This window comes from Panulirus ornatus, chromosome 1 (assembly GCF_036320965.1).
Source record: "Panulirus ornatus isolate Po-2019 chromosome 1, ASM3632096v1, whole genome shotgun sequence".
Classification (NCBI taxonomy): domain Eukaryota; kingdom Metazoa; phylum Arthropoda; class Malacostraca; order Decapoda; family Palinuridae; genus Panulirus; species Panulirus ornatus.
Window position 1 is genome coordinate 27,678,805 of NC_092224.1, and position 25,374 is coordinate 27,704,178.

At 40.0% G+C, this 25,374-nt stretch overlaps 1 protein-coding gene across 2 annotated transcripts in view; it reads left to right on the plus strand.

Annotated features, from left to right (window-relative positions):
• The first annotated feature begins 2,394 nt into the window (after window positions 1-2,394).
• Window positions 2,395-25,374, plus strand: part of LOC139766340 (carnitine O-acetyltransferase-like) — a 52,681-nt gene continuing 29,701 nt past the window's right edge. The window contains exons 1-8 of one of the 2 annotated variants that reach the window (XM_071694899.1): window positions 2,395-2,835; window positions 4,060-4,196; window positions 7,215-7,350; window positions 8,117-8,289; window positions 11,426-11,591; window positions 12,420-12,591; window positions 14,392-14,567; window positions 22,487-22,587. In XM_071694899.1, coding sequence (XP_071551000.1) covers window positions 2,794-2,835; window positions 4,060-4,196; window positions 7,215-7,350; window positions 8,117-8,289; window positions 11,426-11,591; window positions 12,420-12,591; window positions 14,392-14,567; window positions 22,487-22,587 — 1,103 coding nt within the window. In that variant the 5' untranslated portion in view covers window positions 2,395-2,793. The remainder of the gene's footprint in view (window positions 2,836-4,059; window positions 4,197-7,214; window positions 7,351-8,116; window positions 8,290-11,425; window positions 11,592-12,419; window positions 12,592-14,391; window positions 14,568-22,486; window positions 22,588-25,374) is intronic. The other variant, XM_071694993.1, reaches the window with a different exon arrangement.

A 25,374-nucleotide genomic window follows, 5' to 3' on the forward strand; every position in this document is an offset into this window, starting at 1 on the left:
AAAGGAGTGGTGACGGGGATACCTGGTTTAAAAAGAGGGACGTACACACGTATACACGTATTGAATAGAAAAGATGTTCAGCGAGCATTATTGAAGTGCTTGCTAATTGATAAGCGTACAAAAGAGAGACTTTTGGATGTGAATGTGCTGGTAGGGACAGCTTGTGGAATGTCTGATCATTATCTTGTAGAGGCTAGGGAAAAGATTTTTAAAGGCTTTTGGGAAAGAGGAAACATAATGGGCGAGAAGAGAGTTGTAGGAGTAATTGAGCTTGAAAAAGAGATTACGTGAAAAAGTCAGGGGAGATTGAGTTCATAATAGCAAAAAAGTTAGAGTAAACGAAGCTAGAGAGTGGTTTAGAAATTGGAGGTATTTAGGGTATCATTGCTAGCATGTGCAAGAGATGCTTGTGGCATGCGCAGGGTGGGGGAGGAAGAAGTAAAGTAGCAAATGAAAGATAGAAGAAGGGCATATGACCGATTCTTACACGGAAGGAGTGCAAAGGATCCGGAGACGTTTAAGAGAAAGGAGCATGACGTAAAGAGGAAGGTGCATAGGTTAAAAAAAAGAGCAAATGAGAGCTGGGGTGAGAGCATATCGGTAACTTCAAGAAGAATGAGATGTTTTGGAAGGTTTGAATAGTGTCTGAAAAACAAGAGAACAAATGAAGGGAGCTAATCGGAAAGTGTTTACTGGTAGTGATGAAGTGAGGAGATGGAGTGAGTTTTTGAAGGACTGTTGAATGTGTTTGATGATAAGGTGACAGCTGTATCCTGTTTCGGTAGGGGTGATATACGAAGTGAAAGGGTCAAGAAGAGTGGTTTGATGAAGAAAGAAGAGGTGGTAAAAGCCTTACGTAAGATGAAATGTGGCAAGGCGGCTGGGGTGGATGGTATTGAAGTTGAATTTGTTAAGAAAGGGGTGATTGTGTTGTTGATTGGTTAGTTACGTAGCAGAACTTTAAAGGTACCATTTTACTATAATTGCAAGTCCTTGACTGTCGCAAATATTTCACTGACTGAATTTAATAAAGCTGCTAATCATGTGGAATGTTTTTATTCTTGGATTTACCTGCTGATTGACTTCAGGTTGGGTTGCAGTATAACTTGTGATTTCAGAGGCAGGCTTGTAAGCAGTAGATAGTTCATGATTTCTGAATGTCGTCTTCATATTGAGAATAATCAATACGTTTGAGGCAAAGTACCCCTCTAAGGTTCTAATCAAAACGCAGCAATGGAAAGTCACTGAACCAATTCTCTTGGGATTTCAGTCTAAGTTTATTTCCATGAATACAGCTGACATTGTGGGGTTGAGGTGGAAAATGATGATCTACAACCTTCAGTCTATGATTTGAATCTGCACCTGTATTTATGTGAGGAATCTCTTGAAAACTGGCACTTTTTCCTGAGAATCTGTGACAGTGGATGATACTAGAGTTGGACTGGCTGACAGTACATGTAATTAGGGGGAGGAAGTTCTACACTTATGGGGCTTCATCTCATGAAATTTTCTACCATCGTACAACTTCAATCAACATATGCATTAACTGTGTCCTTAGTTATTCTGTTCCATTCATCGTACACTCTTATACAGTGAAGATAGTTCTTTACATCCTTCTTAACAAGTTTCTTACTTAAAGTTATATCCCCTGGTTCCTCTACCCAACATTCCACACTTTTCTCTTCCAAGGTGGTTAGATATGGAGCCTTTAACCTTTCCCTGTAGCTTAACTGTTAATTCTAGTATACTTTGTTACCCTCCTCTACACCCCTATTATTTCTTTGTGCATCTATAGGTACGGCGAACAACCTTGTGGTGCATAAGCTAGTTTTAGCCTTGTGTGTGTGTGTGTGTGTGTGTGTGTGTGTAACGGAACAAGGGAATATTTTTTTTTTCTTTCATTCATGTTCCCTGTTAACTGTGTTAGCAAGGTATCGCCATTAACAGACAAAAAAAAAAGGTCATTTGTTCACAACCATTTTCTAGCTGTCACATGTACTGTACTCCTACTTAGGATATTGGAGGGGGTAGGGTATGGCTGATACGGTCTCTCCCACTTAAAAGTAATATTTTATTCTATTTTATTCTATTTCTCATGCTATATAAAAAAGAGAGGACAATTGATCTGTTGTCTCAACTAAAGAAGTGTGTGTGTGTGTGTGTGTGTACAATTTTCATGTGTCCCCTACAAAGAAAACAAAGTGAAGGTTCCTTTTGATATTTTTCTTAGAAACTGAGTGGAAACATGAATGTTGTCTCCTCCAGTGTAAGAGTGGAACGACAATTGATATGTTTTCTGTCCCAGTACAAAAGTGGGATGACACTTAATGTGTTATCTCCCTCATAAGTGAAAGAGTCTGTAATTGTACTGTATCGGCAAGAAAGAAAAAAAAAGAGAGGACAGGGAGGATGTTCCCCTCCCCTAACGCATCGTCGTGTCGCTTAATATTCATAGCCGATTAGTTAACATAGGAGACCACCACAGATGGTGATGAATAATCTAAGCTGTAATGTTATTTTTCATCTTATTCCAGATAGGCTTTGATAAGGGAATGAAGTTCGAGAGTGGTAATGTGATAAAAAGTCAAGTTGTTCATCCTGGGAAGACGAAGGTGTGTAGTGTGCTCAAAGCCACACATCAGCTGAGCCGAGCTACCATTGGCATGGTACAGTGGGTGCGTTGCCAGTTACCACTAAAGTCTCAAGGCTGTTGGCCGAATTACTGGTCTCTGCTCATGGATATTGACTCTGATAAGGCTTGTGAGTTATATTGACGTGAGATAACAACAGACAATGAGCAAGATGGCATTATCAGCGTCCATCATCCTCCGCCAGGTGTGTAAATCTTGAAAAAATTGTGCATCGCCAGAGTATGAGATGTTGGGTTGTATGGTACTGTATTAAGGATATGGGAAATGATAGAAGACTAGTAGATATGAGAATTTCAAATGAATGTTACACGAGATATTAGTTATACTGAAAATGATATGGTTTTGAAGCTGTCATTGCTGTTATTGGTAATTAATTAAGGTATTTTTAGAGGTCATCTTATTAGTGGGTTAGTATACTTGTAAGCTTAGGGTTTATAGTCTATGATTAAAAGTACACATCCAGACCTAACTTATCCATCCCAGGCCAGCCCATTAGATATAGAGGTTGGATTCTGGGTGAATCACGTGCTTCCATATATTTAAGTCCTTATATAGTGGGCAGGGCTGTGAATTAGAGGGCTATTGTGTAGTAAGAGCTGTGTGTGTTCAGTTCTCAGCGTAAGGAATCAATTGATACCACTTTTGTTAAAGTCTTTCAAGTAGAACAGAAGGGATGCCCATCCATCCCAAAGTATTTGTGAATATGTGAGAGGACATTCGCAAAAGTCTGTCCTGTGGATTGCTTTAAAACACCTCCAACAGGCACGGTTTCAATTTACAACTGAATGAAGCTCAAATTCAAAAAGAAAAATTGTCTATGGATTCTAGAATGGCTTAATTTTCATATAATTGATCCATATGTATGTATGTTTGAATCCAAGTGAATCAAGTTTTTGCAGATATGTTGGATTAGTTTAGTTATCATTAAGAATATTGGGATCAAATTAGTGCCTAAGGGATCTTTTCCTCACAGGATCAGAATCTGTTATACTGGTTTTGCCGTCTCAGAATTTTAAGATATTTCATTTTCTCCAGATATATCTCTTTAGTCCTTTTCTGTTCTGATATGACCTACCCTTGACCTTGATGTGAACTTTTATACATGACTGGAGCCTTTCATGTACACGATTATTTTATGTGATACTAATAAGTAGACATGGACACAATATCTGTTTTAGGTCAGGTGAATTAACTTTATTGCATTTAGTGCAAGATTATAACCTTAAAATGAGTGGTTTTCTTTGATTAGACCCCTTCAGCACTTAGAGTTTTTCAAGAAAAAGGTGTGTCCCATGCATAGCACACCAATACTTGGGGATTGCTTTGCCCATTTGATGCCGACATTTGTCACCTTTTATGAAAAAGTTTATTCACTACTCATCTTGAAAAATATTGATTGCTTTGACAGGGGTTGAGGTGTGGCAGGATTATTCAAGCAAGTAATACAGCAATGGTTTCCCAGTTGAGACCTCTTCATGATGACCAAGCAGTACTACCTCGTCTTCCTGTTCCTCAACTAGATGACACATTGAACAAGTATTTAAAGTAAGTCTGTTCTTAGCCAGTGTTTCAATCATATATTGTATCCAAGTATTAGAAACTCATTCCAACAATTGGGTAAACATTCGTTTCAAGATCATTTCAGAGCTTGGTACACCTCCCTTTGTGATATTTGAATTTATTTTGTCTTATTTTGCATAACATGAATGCCATCCATAACTTCATTGTATTAGTTTTTCCTGGTAGAATTATGATGAGCTGTTTATGGGTATTATTGGAGTTTTGGATACTAAGCATACCAAAGAAAAAAGCTCTCACCTGTTCGGCTAAGAGGGGTACATGATAGCAAGAAAGGATAGGGAAGGTAAAGGAGGGGAAGATTATCCCCCTCAGTAAATGAGATTTGAAAGTTTCAAGAAATAATGGAGGATGGTCCATTCAGATAATACATAATGGGAATAGAAACTGGAGGGAAGAAGAGCATTGTGTTGTTATTAGTGTACATCCTTTAGAGAATTGCAATGAACTGGAACAAATACTCAGTGATAACAATGACAGAACAGTTAGAGATGATAAACTTCTTATGTTAGGTGATTTCAGTTATAAAGAGATTAGGTGAATTTGGATTCTCATGGTGATAGGGAGTCATAGAGACTCAAGTATTTAGTTTATACAGGATAATTTTCTGTACCACCATGTCATGGAGCAAACTAGAATGAGAGGGATTGACATTCCATCATTACAAGACTTTGTCTTCTTTCATACGAACAAAATGCAATACACCATTTGGAAGAAGAGATCATATAATGCTCAAGTAAAGAGGGAATGGTAAGAAACTGGAAGGAATGGTTTAATGAATGATGTATTAAAACAAAGGAGCTTCGACATGTACATTGGCTAAGGCATAGACAGCTCTCAAGCCAGCTAGTATTAGCAAGGTTTTAGAGGGCACAGAATGAGTGTAGTAGGAAACAAAAAGAGGAACGAAGAAACTTTGAAAAGAATGTACTGAACAATGTGCTGAAAATTCAGAACTATTTCATAGATTTGTCAGGAGCCAGTTGTCAGTTAAGTAGCAGCTAATCTGGCTATTGGATTTAGGGAGAAATATTGTAGAGGATGATATAAGGATATGTAAGGAACTGAACTGCATGCTCAAAAGTGTTTTCACACTATAACTCCTACATCTGTGGGTTAGAATAGGAAGGAGGTTTTGGAAATCATCGAGATACCTGGAAAAGATAAAAACAATATTAAAAGGAGAATTGCTGTACAAGATGTCATTGGAGAGAAGCACAATGCCATGAGGATACCTGTATACATAAGAAAGGAGACCGTGAAGAGACACTTGGCTACAAACTGGTATCACTAATTAATGTGGTGTGTAAGGTTATAGAAAATATTATCAGAAAACAAGTGAATTACTTTTTTTGGGGGGAGAAATATCCTGAGAGACAGCATGGTTTTAGGGAAAGATGGTCTTGTGTAACTAATGTCTTGAAGTTTTACAAGAGAGTAAGCCCAGTCCTGAACATAAGGGAAAGCTGGGTGGACTGTCACTAGCTGGACTGCCAGAAGGCATTTGACACTCTACCACATAGGGGGTTGATTATGAAGCTGAGTCACCAAGTAGAAATAAGGGGGAAACTCATTTGTTGGATAGATGATTAGGTCAGTGGGAGGGAACAAAGGATGCATGTCAGAGGGGCTTTCTCTGAATGTGTTGAGATGACCAGCGGAGTGCTTCAGGGTTTGGTTCTGGGACCAATGCCTAAAGGTATAATTTTTTTCATGTTGGAGGCTCCACTCTAGGACAAAAGTCGGCATTAAGGCTGTAATTGAAATATAGAGAGGTTAATGCGATGAAAAAAGAAGAGACAAGGGAAAGTATGTACAAATTTTGGAGGAAGTGAAAAATCTGTCTTAAAAATTTTGCCAGGTCATAGTCATTGGGAAAAACATGAGAGGGTAGGAGTTTCAGAGCTTTGGTGTGTGTAAGGAAAAAGCAGTCATCAGAACGGCCCACTCTTGAGTTGCCAACAGCCACACAGTAATCATTTGATGCAGGAGCTTGCCACCTATCACTTGTTCTTGCTAGTGGTGGAGGCACACAGGTATCTAGCCCTCAGGAGCAAAAACCAAAGTAATACCTGTAGAAGAGGAAAGTGAACCAATGTTGCAGCATAGAGTAAGCAGGTCAAGTTTTGAAGTTAGCCTGGGAGAGTTTATAAGTCAGACTGCTTTCGACTCAGCTCTGTCAAGTAATGATGTAAAGCTAGAGCCATCCCCTAGATAAGAAAGTGTCACTCATACATACCTAGGGAGTGGAGTGTTGAGTTGGTGTAATTGATGGGTTAGAATGTAAGACCGTTGGGAGGTTGGTTGTTTGAGCTGTTGCCTTGTATCTGCTTAGTTAATGTTATCCATGTTAAGGGTGTGGGAACTGCAAGTATAGATTGTTGTGGTAATTTTTTTGCTTTGGTGGTATGAATGGGCTGTTGCAAAGAATTGGGTGCTGAGCATATTGAATGAGATTGTATTGGATTTATTATTGTTTCACAAGCTTGTGCATGTGTTGACTGTTTGAGGTTGTAAAGTAGCCTGTGATCATTTTGAGATTTTTGTTTTATGTGGTTTGCAGTTTTGTTATTATGCTTTTGACAAGGTGGATGACTAGCTGGGTAGCAGGTGAAGTTGTAGAAGGTGCCAAGGATTCTTTTCCTTGTCCAAAACTGGAACCACTAAGTGTTCTAAGAATGTTTAGTGTTGATGTTTGTGGTGTGAGAGGGTGATTGCTATGTGTATATCATACATGATGATTAGTATGATCAGAGTTCTGTAGAGTGGTAATGGTTGCCTTACTATGTATGTTATTTTTCTTTAGTGGGTTTCCTTTTTCACTGCCAGATTGCTCTACTTTGATATGAGCATTCTTATTTTTTCCATTTTAGTTAATTTCTCAAGCAATGTGCACCCAAAATGCAAAATTCCTTAGTTATTGGACTGAATATAACAAAGATGATACCCTATACATTGTAATGACTCTACTCTTTTATTTTGGAGGACAGTGAAACCGCTTGTAACCGATGAAGAATTCCATCTTACCGAGGAGATTGTGAAGAAGTTTGGGGCTTCAGGAGGTATTGCTCACAGGCTACAAAATAAGTTGATAAACAGAGCAGAAGCAACAGAGAATTGGGTGAGTGCGAATTAGGTGTTGCCACTTCTGCTATTGATGGCTTTTCTTATGGTTTGATACTCATTTCCTGTCCCAATTCTGCAATATGAATAAGCTTTACTTTGTCTACCATTTTCAGATTCACTTGCCGTTTCGGCATCGTTCTCACTTCTCATCTGCTTTTCCCTTGTTGACACTCTTGCTCAGCTGCATATGCTTCTTTTCACAACTATACTGTTTCTCTTGGTTCAAGCAGATAGTAACTACTTTATTGATTTTAGAGTTATACCTAAGTGCAGGATTCTCCAGTGAAAATCTTGAATATGTTTTACCAATGAATATTTTGAATGTTTTACCTTTGACAAAGTTTAGCTTTTCCTTGTTTTAGGAGTACTGAGGCTTACTTATTTTAAGAAGGAGTCTCCCAGTATTAGGAGTGCCCGATGCACTTGTTGTAAGGTCACATCTTTTGGACCTAACTTGCTAGCTGCACAATGGCCTACCAAATGGTGAAAGGAAGGCCAGGGCCTTCAAGATGGTGGCAATAGGACCCCATTGCCTGTCGTAGGGAAGTCAGGGCCATTTACTTTAAGCTGTATTATTTAATGTAAAATTTGCTTTTTTTAATTGAATGTTAATCATATTTATCTGAATTGTGGAGATTATGGGTATAAGTGTAGGAAATATTTGTTGGAATGTTATGGAGCTGATTGTATAAAGCAATCTTATGGGGAATTCGGTCAGCAATTAATGTCACAATTATTATTTTGATTTATGACTTTTTCAGCTCTCTGACTGGTGGATGAATGCAGCATACTTAGACTGTCGTGGGCCATTAGTGGTGTGGTCATCTCCAGGACTTGTCTTCCCCCTTCAGGAATTTAGAACTTTGGATGATCAGTTGAATTTTGCAGCAAAAGTAATTGCTGGAACTCTTGACTACAAAATTATGGTGGACCAGTAAGTTACTTTTGTGTTGTTTCATTATGCAGTTTTTTTTTTTCATTATTTTGCTTTGTCGCTGTCTCCCGCGTTTGCGAGGTAGCGCAAGGAAACAGATGAAAGAAATGGCCCAACCCACCCCCATACACAATGTATATACATACACGTCCACACACGCAAATATACATACCTATACATCTCAATGTACACATATATATACACACACAGACACATACATAAATACCCATGCACACAGTTCACACTGTCTGCCTTTATTCATTCCCATCGCCACCTCGCCACACATGGAATACCTTCCCCCTCCCCCCTCATGTGTGCGAGGTAGCACTAGGAAAAGGCAACAAAGGCCCCATTCGTTCACACTCAGTCTCTAGCTGTCATGCAATAATGCCCGAAACCACAGCTCCCTTTCCACATCCAGGCCCCACACAACTTTCCATGGTTTACCCCAGATGCTTCACATGCCCTGATTCAATCCACTGACAGCATGTTCAGGCCCCGATCACACAAAATCTTTTTCACTCCATCTTTCCACCTCCAATTTGGTCTCCCACTTCTCATTCCCTCCATCTCCGACACATATATCCTCTTGGTCAATCTTTCCTCGCTCATTCTCTCCATGTGCCCAAACCACTTCAAAACACCCTCTTCTGCTCTCTCAACCACGCTCTTTTTATTTCCACACATCTCTCTTACCCTTACATTACTTACTCGATCAAACCACCTCACACCACACATTGTCCTCAAACATCTCATTTCCAGCACATCCACCCTCCTGCGCACAACTCTATCCATAGCCCACGCCTCGCAACCATACAACATTGTTGGAACCACTATTCCTTCAAACGTACCCATTTTTGCTTTCCGAGATAATGTTCTCGACTTCCACACATTCTTCAAGGCTCCCAGGATTTTCGCTCCCTCCCCCACCCTATGATTCACTTCTGCTTCCATGGTTCCGTCTGCTGCCAGATCCACTCCCAGATATCTAAAACACTTTACTTCCTCCAGTTTTTCTCCATTCAAACTTACCTCCCAATTGACTTGACCCTCAACCCTACTGTACCTAATAACCTTGCTCTTATTCACATTTACTCTTAACTTTCTTCTTTCACACACTTTACCAAACTCAGTCACCAGCTTCTGCAGTTTCTCACATGAATCAGCCACCAGCGCTGTGTCATCAGCGAACAACAACTGACTCACTTCCCAAGCTCTCTCATCCACAACAGACTTCATACTTGCCCTCTTTCCAAAACTCTTGCATTCACCTCCCTAACAACCCCATCCATAAACAAATTAAACAACCATGGAGACATCACACACCCCTGCCGCAAACCTACATTCACTGAGAACCAATCACGTATAATTATATATTATATTTAAGGGAGGAGTAGCACTAATACTGAAGCAGGAGTTGTGGGAGTGTGTGATGGAGTATAAGGAAGTAAATTCTAGATTAATGCCAGTAAAACTGAAAATGGATGGTGAGAGATGGATGATGATTATTGGTGCTTATGCACCTAGCCATGAGAAGAAAGATCATGATAAGCATGTGTTTTGGGAGCACCTGGATGAGTGTGTCGGCAGTTTTGATTCATGAGGCTAGGTAATAGTGATGGGTGATTTAAATGTAAAGGGAAGTAACGTGGCAGTTGAGGGTATAATTGGGGTGCATGTGGTATTCAGTGATATTAATGGAAATATTGAAAAGCTAATGGAGATGTGTACTGGGAAAAGACTGGTGATTGGGAGTACTTGGTTTTGAAAGAAGTGATATACACAAGTATATGTATGTGAATAGGAGAGATGGTCATTGGGTATTTAGGATACATAATAATTGATAGGCATGTAAAAGATAGACTTCTGGATGTAAATGTGCTGAGAGAGGCAACTGGTAGGATGTCTAATCACTATCTTGTGGAGGCGAGAGTGAACATATATAGAGCTTTTCGGAAAAGGGGAAACAATGTCGAGGAGAAAAGAGTGGTGAGAGTAAGTGAGCTTGGAAAGGAGACTTGCTGGAAGAGATACCAGGAGTGATTGAGTGTAGAATGGCAAAATGTGAGAGTAAATGAAGAGATGGGAGTGGGTGAGGAATGGGAGGTATTTAAGGAAGCCATGATGGCATATGCCAGAGATGCATGTAGCATGCGAAAGGTGGAGGTGGGCTGATTAGAAGGGGTAGCAAGCGATGGGATGAAGAAGTAAAGTTACTAGTGAAAGAGAAAAAAGAGTTCCCAAAGGAAATGAGTGTTGGAATATAGATAGATGGATAGATAATGGTAGCTAACACATTTTAGCCGTGATTTTCTGATAAAGATGTGGTAGCTCATTCTGCGGAGTCTGGGTCACAGTTTTTACCTATAATGGATACAAATGCTTGTTGCTTACTGAAATGAATGAACTTACCTTGGAAGGCTTGATGAACCGCTCACTTCCCCCTGATCCCAATCCACCACCACCTACGTCATCGCCAACATTCTCGGTAAGAATCATTACTCGTTAAGTTATTAACAGAGGACTTTACTTCAAGAAAACAGTAGGCCTTTACCTGGGGAGATAATTGTGTTGCTTTGGGGAGACGGTGTTCCTTAGTGGGAAGTAAAGGTGGCACATACCGCTCCACAGAGAGCCTGTGTGTGTGATAACTGATGTGTGAGTTAACATGTACTGTGATAATGTTGATTATCAGTGGTAGCATGGGATAGGCAAAATTTTCATGACTCGCAAGAAAAATAAAAGAACACTTCAAAAATGTAGAGGAAGTGAGGTATTTTAAATACCTGAAAGTGGACATGGCAGTAAATGAAAAAGTGGGAGCTGAAATATGAAATAAGGCAGGTGAGAAGTTGAAGGTCATGGGAGCACTGGGGAATGTGTGGAAAGAAAGATTGCTATATGGTAGCGATTTGTAGTGATGCAATATACAGGAGACAATGTGCTGTCAGTTGGCTGATTGAGGGTATATGAAGTGGTTAAGGGAAACCATGGAAAGATCTGTAGGTTTTGTCTGTGGATAAAGGGCTCTGATTTTGGTGCTTTAAATGTGACAGCTTTAGTGTGGATATTCCAGTAGCTACCTCACTGTGCAGATTTGAAATAGAAGATTAGTGTTTAATTCTCCATTTTTCAGGAAAACTGTTCCAGTTGAGCGAATGGGAAAAGACACTTTAGATATGTCCCAGTACTTCAAGATTCTTGGTACATGCCGCATTCCAGGAGTAACAAGAGATACAATTCAGTTTTATGGGCAGAGTGTGCATCCTCCAAAACACATAGTAGTTGCTCATAATAATCATGTAAGTGAATTCATATCAATTACTCCCAAGATCTGTTGTGATCTGTTTTGTTAATTGATTTTATGCACTGTATCCTGAAAATGTAACTTACTTTGTTTTAGCCATGGTAGCAGTACCAAGGGAAGAGGTTAGAGAATTCTCTTCCCGTGATTTTTTTTTTTTTTATAAGTGATGCTATTTGATTGGCCACTAGCATGCTTTGGTCATGGTGAATTGTCAGTTTCATGCTCATCATCTTAATGTAATCTTTAAACCAGTGCACTGTGCCAGGTCTCTCATCAGTGTTTGCTCCAGCACATCCTAACTCTCTCCCTTACTTATCAGGGCTACCACTCTCAGACATATTTACTAAGATTATATTACCTATTGAAGGTGCTTCTCCACATGAAAAGGTAGATATAATGAGGAATTTGAATGTAGATTAAACACAAGTAGAATTTGTATTATGGACAGTCAGACACCCTACCTCTTTGTAATGCTTAGTTGAATGCTTAAACTTCTGAATGTATTTTTGCTGGTTTTATTTGGACACTTAACTATGTGCTGGAATGGGTTTGTGAATATCATTACAGTTGTATTAGATTTCATATAAATTTATCCTTAATGTGTTAACACTGTAAGAAATTATTGCATAAGACCTGTATCATTGTAACATACCCTGTCTGGATCCTTCAGATGGAAGTGCTTGGTAATCCTTTTGGTAAAGATATGTGTTAGATGTGCAAATGCTTACACTTACTTAAATTAGGGAAATCAGTGACAATGCCTTTTGTTGAATAGCCATTTCTTAATGGTCCTCAAGTAACTAATACATTTCCTTTGCACCAGTTCTTCAAGATTGATGTGTATGGAAAGCATGGGGAACCTTTGAATGTACGTCAGTTAGTTCATCAGCTGCGTAATGTGGTGGAGCGCTCCACACATCCTGCAATTCCAGTGGGTATTCTTACAACGCAGAATCGCAATGTGTGGGGAAAGGCCTATAAGCAGCTGAGAAAAGGTATTCATTGATTCTTGTTTTTGACTTCAAGTTTGTGTGCTTGACAATATTTAGTATATCTGTATCATGTATGTTTCTTTGTATTCAATGCGGGATGAGTGATCTGAAATTTGCTGAAGGGAAGCAAATGGTAGTCAGCATTCAGTACTCATCAGGGTGGAAGTTTGGAGCCCTACATTTTCTGGCTGCTAGGCTGCTACAGTTGGTTGAAGTTCACTCAGTAAACTTTGCATTTGGTTGATTTTATATAATTTATATTCTCCAGTTTTGAGTTTCATATATCTTTTGCACCATGTTAGTAGGTCAGAAATGTTTATTGTTCATTTGAAAGTTTGGCTCCCAATCATTCAGTAATCTTACAAGATCCATAGTTTGTTGGTCATGTCAAAATATCCTGGAGGAGAAGTTGGCAGCTACTGCAGTTGGATTAATACTTTATCTTTCCAAATAGACATTCTGCAGGTGGGGGAGGGGGCAAAGGTTTTGGGAGTGATGGAGAATGTGTGGAAAGAGAAAATTCTTCCTCAGAGAACAAAAATGGTTATGTTTGAAGGGATAGTAGTTCCATCAATATTACATGGTTGTGAGGCATGTGCTATAGATGGGATTGCGTGGAGGACGGTGGATGTGTTGGAAATGAAATGTTTGACAAAATATGGTGTGAGATGGTTTGATTGAGTGAGTAATGAGAGGGTAAGAGAGATGTTTGGAAATTAAAAGAATGTGCTTGAAAGAGCAGAAGAGGGTGTATTGAAATGGTTTGGACATATAGAGAGAATGAGTGAGAAAAGGTTGACAGAGAGGGTGTATGTGTCACAGTTGGAGACAAGTAGAACCAGGAGACTAAATTTTTATTACCACACATCTCTCTTACCCTATTATTACTTACTCGATCAAACCACCTCACACCACATATTGTCCTCAAACATCTCATTTCCAGCACATCCACCGTCCTCTGCACAACTCTATCTATAGCCCACGCCTTGTAACCATATAACATTGTTGGAACCACCATTCCTTCAAACATAGCCATTTTTGCTTTCGGAGATAATGTTCTCGACTTCCACACTTTCTTCGACGCTCCCAGAACTTTCGCCCCCTCCCCCACCCTATGATTCACTTCCGCTTCCATGGTGCCATCCGCTGCCGAATCCACTCCCAGATTTCTAAAACACTACACTTCCTTCAGTTTTTCTCCATTCAAACTTACCTCCCAGTTGACTTGTCCCTCAACCCTACTGTACCTAATAACCTTGCTCTTATTCACATTTACTCTCAGCTTTCCTCTTTCACATGCTTTACCAAACTTAGTCATCAGCTTCTGCAGTTTCTCACACAAATCAGCCACCAGTGCTGTATCATCAACGAACAACAACTGACTCACTTCCCAAGCTCTCTCATCCACAACAGACTGCTTACTTGCCCCTCTTTCCAAAACTCTTGCATTCACCTCCCTAACAACCCCATCCATAAACAAATTTAACAACCATGAAGACATCACACACCCCTGCCGCAAACCAACATTAGCTGAGAACCAATCACTTTCCTCTCTTCCTACATGTGCACATGCCTTACATCCTCGATAAAAACTTTTCACTGCTTCTAACAACTTGCCCCCACACCATATATTCTTAATACCTTCCATGGAGCATCTCTATCAACTCTATCATATGTCTCCTCCAGATCCATAAATGCTACATACAAATCCATTTGCATTTTCCCTTACCCGTAGGTGAATATTTTATTTTATTTAATGATGTTAAGAGGACTATTTTTTTATGATTTTTTTGTCTTCGACAGATAAAACAAACAAGGCTTCTATGGAAGAGATACAACGCTGTATTTTTTTGGTGGCATTGGATGGGCCTGTTGTTAATCCTACTGGTAACATAATGACAGATGCAGCCTTGAGCTGTGTACATGGTTATGGTCCTCAAGGGTATGCAGGCAACAGATGGTATGATAAAACCCTTCAGGTATGTTGAATTTGTTTCTTTATCTTGCTGTAAGGTGCAGGATATAGTGCCTAACAGATGAATTATTTGGGTTTTAATAGAGATGTAGTTTTTTTTTCAGTATCTCACTTTTCAGTGATAGATTGTATATGAAGCTGATGAGATGAACTCGAACACAAAGTGATGACATCTGCACTGTGTTGAGGAAGAGAGTAGATTTCGATAGGTATTAAAGCAAATAAATGTTTAGTCAACTTACAGGACTTACATATTGTAGGAAGTAGTGGTAGGCAGCAACCAACTATGGAAGTTGTACAAACTTGGGTATAGGAAGGGTTATTGATGGTTGCATAGTGAGCGAGAACTTTAGTGTCTTTTATGTCTTCCTCACCCACATGTGGGCTGCTAGTATTCTGTTCACAAACATACAGTCTCTCCTTGTCACAAATATCAATTGACAACTCATTCTTTGCAACTCTAGATTTTCCTTCAGTGAGCTCTTTGTGCTATCCCTGCCTTTTGGCAAAATGGTAGGAGCAATAGATAGTAGTTAGTAGGAATGTTAGACCAGAGCTTCAGGTAAAAACATTGGTTAGAAGTAAGTAGGAGCATTACCATAGAGCATTAGGTAGTAGTAGGAATATTAGGTAGATAAAGCCTCTGAAAACAATGCACTAGAGTTGCCATGGTTGCGAGGCATGGGCTATAGATAGGGTTGTGCGATGGAGAGTGGATGTGTTTCAAATGAAATGTTTAAGGACAATATGTGGTGTGAGATGGTTTGATTAATTAAGTAATGAAAGGGTAAGAGATGTGTGGTAATAAAATGAGTGTGGTTGAGAGAGCAGAAGAGGGTATGTTGAAATGGTTTGGATTTATGGAGAGAATTCAAATACACAGTCTTTTGTACACAATTTTATTATTTCAATAAAAACAGACTTTGAAACAGGGAAATGAATATTATCCAATACATCAACTAAATGTTTATGGATGGGGTTGTTAGGGAGGTGAATGCAAGAGTTTTGGAGAGTGGGGCAAGTTTGCAGTCTGTTATGGATAAGAGGGCTTGGGAAGTGAGTCAGTTGTCCACTGATGATGCAGCGCTGGTGGCTGATTCAGGTGAGAAACTGCAGAATTGGTGATTGAGTTTGGTAAAGTGTGTGAAAGAAGAAAGCTGACAGTAAATGTGAATAAGGGCAAGGTTGTTAGGTTCATTAGGGTTGAGGGACTAGTAAATTGGGAGGTAAGTTTGAATGGAGAAAAACTGGAGGAAGTGAAGTGTTTTAGATACCTAGAAGTGAATTTGGCAGCAGATGGAACCATGGAAGCGGAAGTGTCACAGGGTGAGGGAGGGGGCAAAGGTGCTGGGAGAGTTGAAGAATGTGTGGAAGGCGAGATCTTTATCTCGGAAAGCAAAAATGGGGGTATGTTTGAAGAAATAGTGGTTCCAACAATGTTAAATGGTTGTGAGGCATGGGTGATAGATAGGGTTGTGCGGAGGAGGGTGGATGTGTTGGAAATGAGATGTTTTAGGACAATAAATGGTGTGAGGTGGTTTGATCGAGTAAGTAATGAAAGGGTAAGAGAGATGCGTGGTGATAAAAAGAGTGTTGTTGAGAGAGCAGAAGAGGGTTTATTGACATGGTTTGGTCACATGGAGAGAATGAGTGAGGGAAGATTGACTAAGAGGATATATGTGACAGAGATGGAAGGAATGAGAAGTGGGAGACCAAATTGGAGGTGGAAGGATGGAGTGAAAAAGATTTTGAGCGATCAGGGCCTGAACATACAAGAGGGTGTAAGGCTTGCAAGGAATTGAGTAAATTGGAATGATGTAGTATACTGGGGTCAACGTGCTGTCAATGGATTGAACCAGGGCATGTGAAGCATCTGGGGTAAACCATGGAAAGTTTTGTTGGGCCTGGATGTGAAAAAGGAGCTGTGGTTTTAGTTCATTACACATGACCGCTAGAGACTGAGTGTGAACGAATGTGGCGTTTGTTGTCTTTTCCCAGCGCTTCCTCGCGTGCACGCGGGGGGAAGGGGGACGTAATTTCATGTGTGGCGGGGTGGTAGCGAGAATGGATGAAGGCAGCTTAGTATTTGGTGTTTTTTGAGAAAAGTAGATATCCTTCAAAATCTCATTGTAAGGATTATTTTTCATGCTGAATAGAAATCTGGGGTTAGAATGTCATTTAGTCATCTTTATGGCTTTTAATTAAGCTGATAAATGAAGAGAACTTTAAAGGTTATGTAATCATTTGCATTGTATTTACTCGGTATCTGTTGGTAACTGAGAGCATTATGATATATTTTCCAAGATTATTTCAAGCATAAAAGTGTTTGAAGATGTTATGTTTTAATTTTGAAATAAGTTTTTTGAGCTGAAAAATACCCTGAATACCTGCAATTTTTGGTATTTTTTTTTGGAAAAATAGATTTCCTTCAAAACCTCATTATAAGGATTATTATTCATTTTTTTTTTTTTTTTTTTTTTTTTTATACTTTGTCGCTGTCTCCCGCGTTTGCGAGGTAGCGCGAGGAAACAGACGAAAGAAATGGCCCAACCCCCATACACACGTACATACACACGTCCACACACGCAAATATACATACCTACACAGCTTTCCATGGTTTACCCCAGACGCTTCACATGCCTTGATTCAATCCACTGACAGCACGTCAACCCCTGTATACCACATCGCTCCAATTCACTCTATTCCTTGCCCTCCTTTCACCCTCCTGCATGTTCAGGCCCCGATCACACAAAATCTTTTTCACTCCATCTTTCCACCTCCAATTTGGTCTCCCTCTTCTCCTCGTTCCCTCCACCTCCGACACATATATCCTCTTGGTCAATCTTTCCTCACTCATTCTCTCCATGTGCCCAAACCATTTCAAAACACCCTCTTCTGCTCTCTCAACCACGCTCTTTTTATTTCCACACATCTCTCTTACCCTTACGTTACTTACTCGATCAAACCACCTCACACCACACATTGTCCTCAAACATCTCATTTCCAGCACATCCATCCTCCTGCGCACAACTCTATCCATAGCCCACGCCTCGCAACCATACAACATTGTTGGAACCACTATTCCTTCAAACATACCCATTTTTGCTTTCCGAGATAATGTTCTCGACTTCCACACATTTTTCAAGGCTCCCAAAATTTTCGCCCCCTCCCCCACCCTATGATCCACTTCCGCTTCCATGGTTCCATCCGCTGACAGATCCACTCCCAGATATCTAAAACACTTCACTTCCTCCAGTTTTTCTCCATTCAAACTCACCTCCCAATTGACTTGACCCTCAACCCTACTGTACCTAATAACCTTGCTCTTATTCACATTTACTCTTAACTTTCTTCTTCCACACACTTTACCAAACTCAGTCACCAGCTTCTGCAGTTTCTCACATGAATCAGCCACCAGCGCTGTATCATCAGCGAACAACAACTGACTCACTTCCCAAGCTCTCTCATCCCCAACAGACTTCATACTTGCCCCTCTTTCCAGGACTCTTGCATTTACCTCCCTAACAACCCCATCCATAAACAAATTAAACAACCATGGAGACATCACACACCCCTGCCGCAAACCTACATTCACTGAGAACCAATCACTTTCCTCTCTTCCTACACGTACACATGCCTTACATCCTCGATAAAAACTTTTCACTGATTCTAACAACTTGCCTCCCACACCATATATTCTTAATACCTTCCACAGAGCATCTCTATCAACTCTATCATATGCCTTCTCCAGATCCATAAATGCTACATACAAATCCATTTGCTTTTCTAAGTATTTCTCACATACATTCTTCAAAGCAAACACCTGATCCACACATCCTCTACCACTTCTGAAACCGCACTGCTCTTCCCCAATCTGATGCTCTGTACATGCCTTCACCTTCTCAATCAATACCCTCCCATATAGTTTACCAGGAATACTCAACAAACTTATACCTCTGTAATTTGAGCACTCACTCTTATCCCCTTTGCCTTTGTACAATGGCACTATGCACGCATTCCGCCAATCCTCAGGCACCTCACCATGAGTCATACATACATTAAATAACCTTACCAACCAGTCAACAATACAGTCACCCCCTTTTTTAATAAATTCCACTGCAATACCATCCAAACCTGCTGCCTTGCCGGCTTTCATCTTCCGCAAAGCTTTTACTACCTCTTCTCTGTTTACCAAATCATTTTCCCTAACCCTCTCACTTTGCACACCACCTCGACCAAAACACCCTATATCTGCCACTCTGTCATCAGACACATTCAACAAACCTTCAAAATACTCATTCCATCTCCTTCTCACATCACCACTACTTGTTATCACCTCCCCATTTACGCCCTTCACTGAAGTTCCCATTTGCTCCCTTGTCTTACGCACCCTATTTACCTCCTTCCAGAACATCTTTTTATTCTCCCTAAAATTTACTGATAGTCTCTCACCCCAACTCTCATTTGCCCTTTTTTTCACCTCTTGCACCTTTCTCTTGACCTCCTGTCTCTTTCTTTTATACTTCTCCCACTCAATTGCATTTTTTCCCTGCAAAAATCGTCCAAATGCCTCTCTCTTCTCTTTCACTAATACTCTTACTTCTTCATCCCACCACTCACTACCCTTTCTAAACAGCCCACCTCCCACTCTTCTCATGCCACAAGCATCTTTTGCGCAATCCATCACTGATTCCCTAAATACATCCCATTCCTCCCCCACTCCCCTTACTTCCATTGTTCTCACCTTTTTCCATTCTGTACACAGTCTCTCCTGGTACTTCCCCACACAGGTCTCCTTCCCAAGCTCACTTACTCTCACCACCTTCTTCACCCCAACATTCACTCCTCTTTTCTGAAAACCCATACTAATCTTCACCTTAGCCTCCACAAGATAATGATCAGACATCCCTCCAGTTGCACCTCTCAGCACATTAACATCCAAAAGTCTCTCTTTCGCACGCCTGTCAATTAACACGTAATCCAATAACGCTCTCTGGCCATCTCTCCTGCTTACATAAGTATACTTATGTATATCTCGCTTTTTAAACCAGGTATTCCCAATCATCAGTCCTTTTTCAGCACATAAATCTACAAGCTCTTCACCATTTCCATTTACAACACTGAACACCCCATGCATACCAATTATTCCCTCAACTGCCACATTACTCACCTTTGCATTCAAATCACCCATCACTATAACCCGGTCTCGTGCATCAAAACCGCTAACACACTCATTCAGCTGCTCCCAAAACACTTGCCTCTCATGATCTTTCTTCTCATGCCCAGGTGCATATGCACCAATAATCACCCACCTCTCTCCATCAACTTTCAATTTTACCCATATTAATCGAGAATTTACTTTCTTACATTCTATCACATACTCCCACAACTCCTGTTTCAGGAGTATTGCTACTCCTTCCCTTGCTCTTGTCCTCTCACTAACCCCTGACTTCACTCCCCAGACATTTCCAAACCACTCTTCCCCTTAGATGACGAAATGATAATTTCAACCCCAGATTTTTGTCTGAAAAATAATCCTTATATGAGGTTTTGAAGGAAATCTCTTTTTCTGAAAAAAATATCAAAAATTGCAGGTAATAGAAAATGATATGTTAAACCCACATTTGTATTAAGTATGAATAATAATCCCTTGAGCTTCGTTTCACTCAGAGCCAAAAGGGATTATTATTCATACTTAATACAAATGTGGGTTTAACATATCATTTTCTATTACCTGCAATTTTTGATATTTTTTTCAGAAAAAGAGATTTCCTTCAAAACCTCATATAAGGATTATTTTTCAGACAAAAATCTGGGGTTGAAATTATCATTTCGTCATCTTTATGACCTCTAATTGAGAGTTGGGGTGAGAGAGTATCATTAAATTTTATGGAGAATAAAAAGATGTTCTGGAAGGAGGTAAATAAAGTGCGTAAGACAAGGGAGCAAATGGGAACTTCAGTGAAGGGCGCAAATGGGGAGGTGATAACAAGTAGTGGTGATGTGAGAAGGAGATGGAGTGAGTATTTTGAAGGTTTGTTGAGTGTGTTTGATGATAGAGTGGCAGATATAGGGTGTTTTGGTCGAGGTGGTGTGCAAAGTGAGAGGGTTAGGGAAAATGATTTGGTAAACAGAGAAGAGGTAGTAAAAGCTTTGCGGAAGATGAAAGCCGGCAAGGCAGCAGGTTTGGATGGTATTGCAGTGGAATTTATTAAAAAAGGGGGTGACTGTATTGTTGACTGGTTGGTAAGGTTATTTAATGTATGTATGACTCATGGTGAGGTGCCTGAGGATTGGCGGAATGCGTGCATAGTGCCATTGTACAAAGGCAAAGGGGATAAGAGTGAGTGCTCAAATTACAGAGGTATAAGTTTGTTGAGTATTCCTGGTAAATTATATGGGAGGATATTGATTGAGAGGGTGAAGGCATGTACAGAGCATCAGATTGGGGAAGAGCAGTGTGGTTTCAGAAGTGGTAGAGGCTGTGTGGATCAGGTGTTTGCTTTGAAGAATGTATGTGAGAAATACTTAGAAAAGCAAATGGATTTGTATGTAGCATTTATGGATCTGGAGAAGGCATATGATAGAGTTGATAGAGATGCTCTGTGGAAGGTATTAAGAATATATGGTGTGGGAGGCAAGTTGTTAGAATCAGTGAAAAGTTTTTATCGAGGATGTAAGGCATGTGTACGTGTAGGAAGAGAGGAAAGTGATTGGTTCTCAGTGAATGTAGGTTTGCGGCAGGGGTGTGTGATGTCTCCATGGTTGTTTAATTTGTTTATGGATGGGGTTGTTAGGGAGGTGAATGCAAGAGTTTTGGAAAGAGGGGCAAGTATGAAGTCTGTTGGGGATGAGAGAGCTTGGGAAGTGAGTCAGTTGTTGTTTGCTGATGATACAGTGCTGGTGGCTGATTCATGTGAGAAACTGCAGAAGCTGGTGACTGAGTTTGGTAAAGTGTGTGAAAGAAGAAAGTTAAGAGTAAATGTGAATAAGAGCAAGGTTATTAGGTACAGTAGGGTTGAGGGTCAAGTCAATTGGGAGGTGAGTTTGAATGGAGAAAAACTGGAGGAAGTGAAGTGTTTTAGATATCTGGGAGTGGATCTGGCAGCGGATGGAACCATGTAAGCGGAAGTGGATCATAGGGTGGGGGAGGGGGCGAAAATTCTGGGAGCCTTGAAGAGTGTGTGGAAGTCGAGAACATTATCTCGGAAAGCAAAAATGGGTATGTTTGAAGGAATAGTGGTTCCAACAATGTTGTATGGTTGCGAGGCGTGGGCTATGGATAGAGTTGTGCGCAGGAGGATGGATGTGCTGGAAATGAGATGTTTCAGGACAATGTGTGGTGTGAGGTGGTTTGATCGAGTAAGTAATGTAAGGGTAAGAGAGATGTGTGGAAATAAAAAGAGCGTGGTTGAGAGAGCAGAAGAGGGTGTTTTGAAATGGTTCGGGCACTTGGAGAGAATGAGTGAGGAAAGATTGACCAAGAGAATATATGTGTCGGAGGTGGAGGGAACGAGGAGAAGAGGGAGACCAAATTGGAGGTGGAAAGATGGAGTGAAAAAGATTTTGTGTGATCGGGGCCTGAACATGCAGGAGGGTGAAAGGAGGGAAAGGAATAGAGTGAATTGGAGCGATGTGGTATACCGGGGTTGACGTGCTGTCAGTGGATTGAATCAGGGCATGTGAAGCGTCTGGGGTAAACCATGGAAAGCTGTGTAGGTATGTATATTTGCGTGTGTGGACGTATGTATATACATGTGTATGGGGGTGGGTTGGGCCATTTCTTTCGTCTGTTTCCTTGTGCTACCTCGCAAATGCGGGAGACAGCGACAAAGCAAAAAAAAAAAAAAAAAAAAAAAAATTAAGTTGTTAAAAGAAGACAATTTTAAGCTTGATTATAACTTTTGTTAACTTGTCTGACAGTTCATAATTGGGAAGAAGGGTGCAGTTGGCATGACTTATGAACACACTCCAGCAGAAGGACCTCCAGTTGCAAACCTTATGGATCATATCATGGATTATATGTGAGTATAAAAACAAATTCATTGTCATTTATTTGGTAGGCTTAGATATTCCATATTTCATAGCTTGTTTATAATATATTGAAGGTAAGTACATCCAGTGGAGATTTTAAACCAAGTAGGGAAGCATGGCATCAGATTTTTTGGGGGGTTTAGTAGTAATACTGGTGCAAAATGTATTTATAGTATTGATATGCATCTCACATTTTCCTTGGTTTATCTCGAGTTTTGTGGCTTATTTTCATAAATAGTAAGCAGAATGTGTAATAGATACTCATACCATTACTTCAGATGATTTTAGCCTATTTTGTATCTCATCACATAGTTTCATTGCACGTGCATGAAATTTATGGGAATATTGTGTCCAGTTATCCTGATCATGGCTCTGTTGGTGTTATAGGCAAACAGGAACCACATTTCTTAAAATGATGTTTTTTGTTATATGTTTGATATTCTATAACTGAAATGAAAAGGAATATATCTATGAATAATTTCAAATATTTTTATGTTTGTGCATACCTTTTTCCGGACCAAACTGCAGCACCTAGAGGGTCCAGATTTTATGTGGTGGTAGTTCAGAATCTGGGCCATGTTTTAGGCTACTGCTGGTTGATCTTGATGGTTTTTTAAGGCCATCAAAGGCCACCTCATACATATAGATTACAGTTAGTTCTATGCATTCTTTCAAAGTAGGTGAACTAGCAGCCCTTAGATCGTAATGAAAATACCTCAGGATTAAAAGCAGCATCCAAGGCCAGAACCTGGCTTTCGAGCCATCAAAGACCACTTATAATGGTTCAGATTTACTGCAGGTACATGTAACATTTAGAGTCAGGTTGGGTGCAGGGTTTTCAAAATGTGGGCAAGGTTTTTAGCTGCTGTATGTTTGCCTTGAAGGCCATTTTGAGGCCACCAAAGGCATTCCTGGCTACATAGATAACCTAGCAGCCTCAGATTATAATGAAGGTTCCTCAGAATCAAAGGCAGGATCCAGGGGTTCTAGAGCTTGGCTTTAAAGGCCAACAAAGGCTACCTTTCATAGTTCAGAATTACTGCAGTTTCACGTTTTATCAGAAGTAATCACACATTTCATTTTTTGAATAGTTGGCCTTGAGGGCCATTGGAACACCAATGATAGCCATTTTCATTTTAAAACTTTTTTTTAAAAGCCATGAAGGTTTTTTTAGAATCAAAGTCAGGAGGCAACAAAGGCTACCTTTCAAAGTTCAGAATTACTACAGCTTCTTGGTATTCATTCTTATCAGAAGTGATCACACAATTCATTTTTTCATTAGCCAGCCTTGAGAGCCATTTGAAGACCAACAATATTAATATTCAAATAAGACTTTTTTAAAAAGTAATTTTTTTCACTGTAGCACTGGATATCCCTGAAAGGAAAGCCTTGTAGGAGACCTGATGAGGAACTGAGGAAGATTTGGGGAGGACTTGGAGAAGACTTTAGGAAGACCTTGGGAGGATTATCAAAAGCATAGAGAAGACTGGGGTAGAACCAGATGTGAGGACTTGGGAAAGGCTTTGTGAGGACCTGTAGAGAACCTTGGAAAAACTTGGGGGAGACCCACATGTGCACCTACGACCACCTATAACAGGAATTTGCCTTGATGGGAGGATTAGCATGCTGACGCTCACCAGTTTGATTATATATTGACGTATGATGTTTCTCTTAACCACCTTGCTTTTTTCCTGTACTTGTCATGCTTATTGTAGAATACTACTTTTTGAACCAGCTACTCTGGCATAGTTATCTGTACTAAGTTCATCTGGAATTGTCTTCATCCATGAGTCTTATGGTATTCTGAATGTTTTTGTAGTCACTCCTAGAATACTCTATTTAAGCATTTGTTAGTTACTTTTATATGACATCATATGACTTAAAGGCCCCAAATTTTCGATTTAGTTTTTTCAGAACCTGGACAAGCTTTTAAGCTGCCACATATTAGCTCTGTTGGTTGTTTTAAGGCCATCAAAGGCTGCTTTTTTTTCAAAGGCAGTGCCATGTACTCTGCTAGTTCTCCATATGCAGTATACTTTTGTGTCATGTTAAGACTGACTCCTAAAGTATTATAACCAATCACCATTTTCATTATGAAAATTTGCACATTCATTGCCTCTTACACTTCTCATTTTTATAATTCTTGTGTGGTTTTTCTAAGTTTTAATCTTTGATAACCACCTCCACCAATATTAATTCTATTAATGACTTCCTGAATATTACATTATCACCATATTTATCTCCATTTCTGACATTTTTACATCATTGTTTCCTCGCTCATATTTCCATCTTTAAACGTTCCCTACAACTTGAATGAAAAGAAATCAGCGTGAATGCATCGCTCATCCTAACTACGCAGTAATGGTTAGATGGCATGTTTTGTAAAAGAGGTACCTCTCTATCTGTCTTTTTATCTATCTCTATTCCTGAAGCCTGTTACCTCTGGGAATTCTCATCAAAGGGGTGGCCACTGCAAAAGTCTCCGCTTATCTTTGTTCTTACATGCCTCTCTCACATACACCTTCTCACGCAATCTTCCACCATTTCTCTCTCTCAGTACTCCTCCAGTCTATATCCCTATCTCCCAAGTGTGTCTGTCTCACACCAAGCCCCAGTAATTGTGCTGTTGTACTCCTTGTAAACTCCACATCTTGCATTCATTCCACATGCCCAAAGTATCATGTTTCACTCTGCCACTCTACAATTCATTCCCTTTGCATTCCCTGCCATACAACATCTCTCATACACCCCTTCATTTCTTTCTTCATTCCATCTAG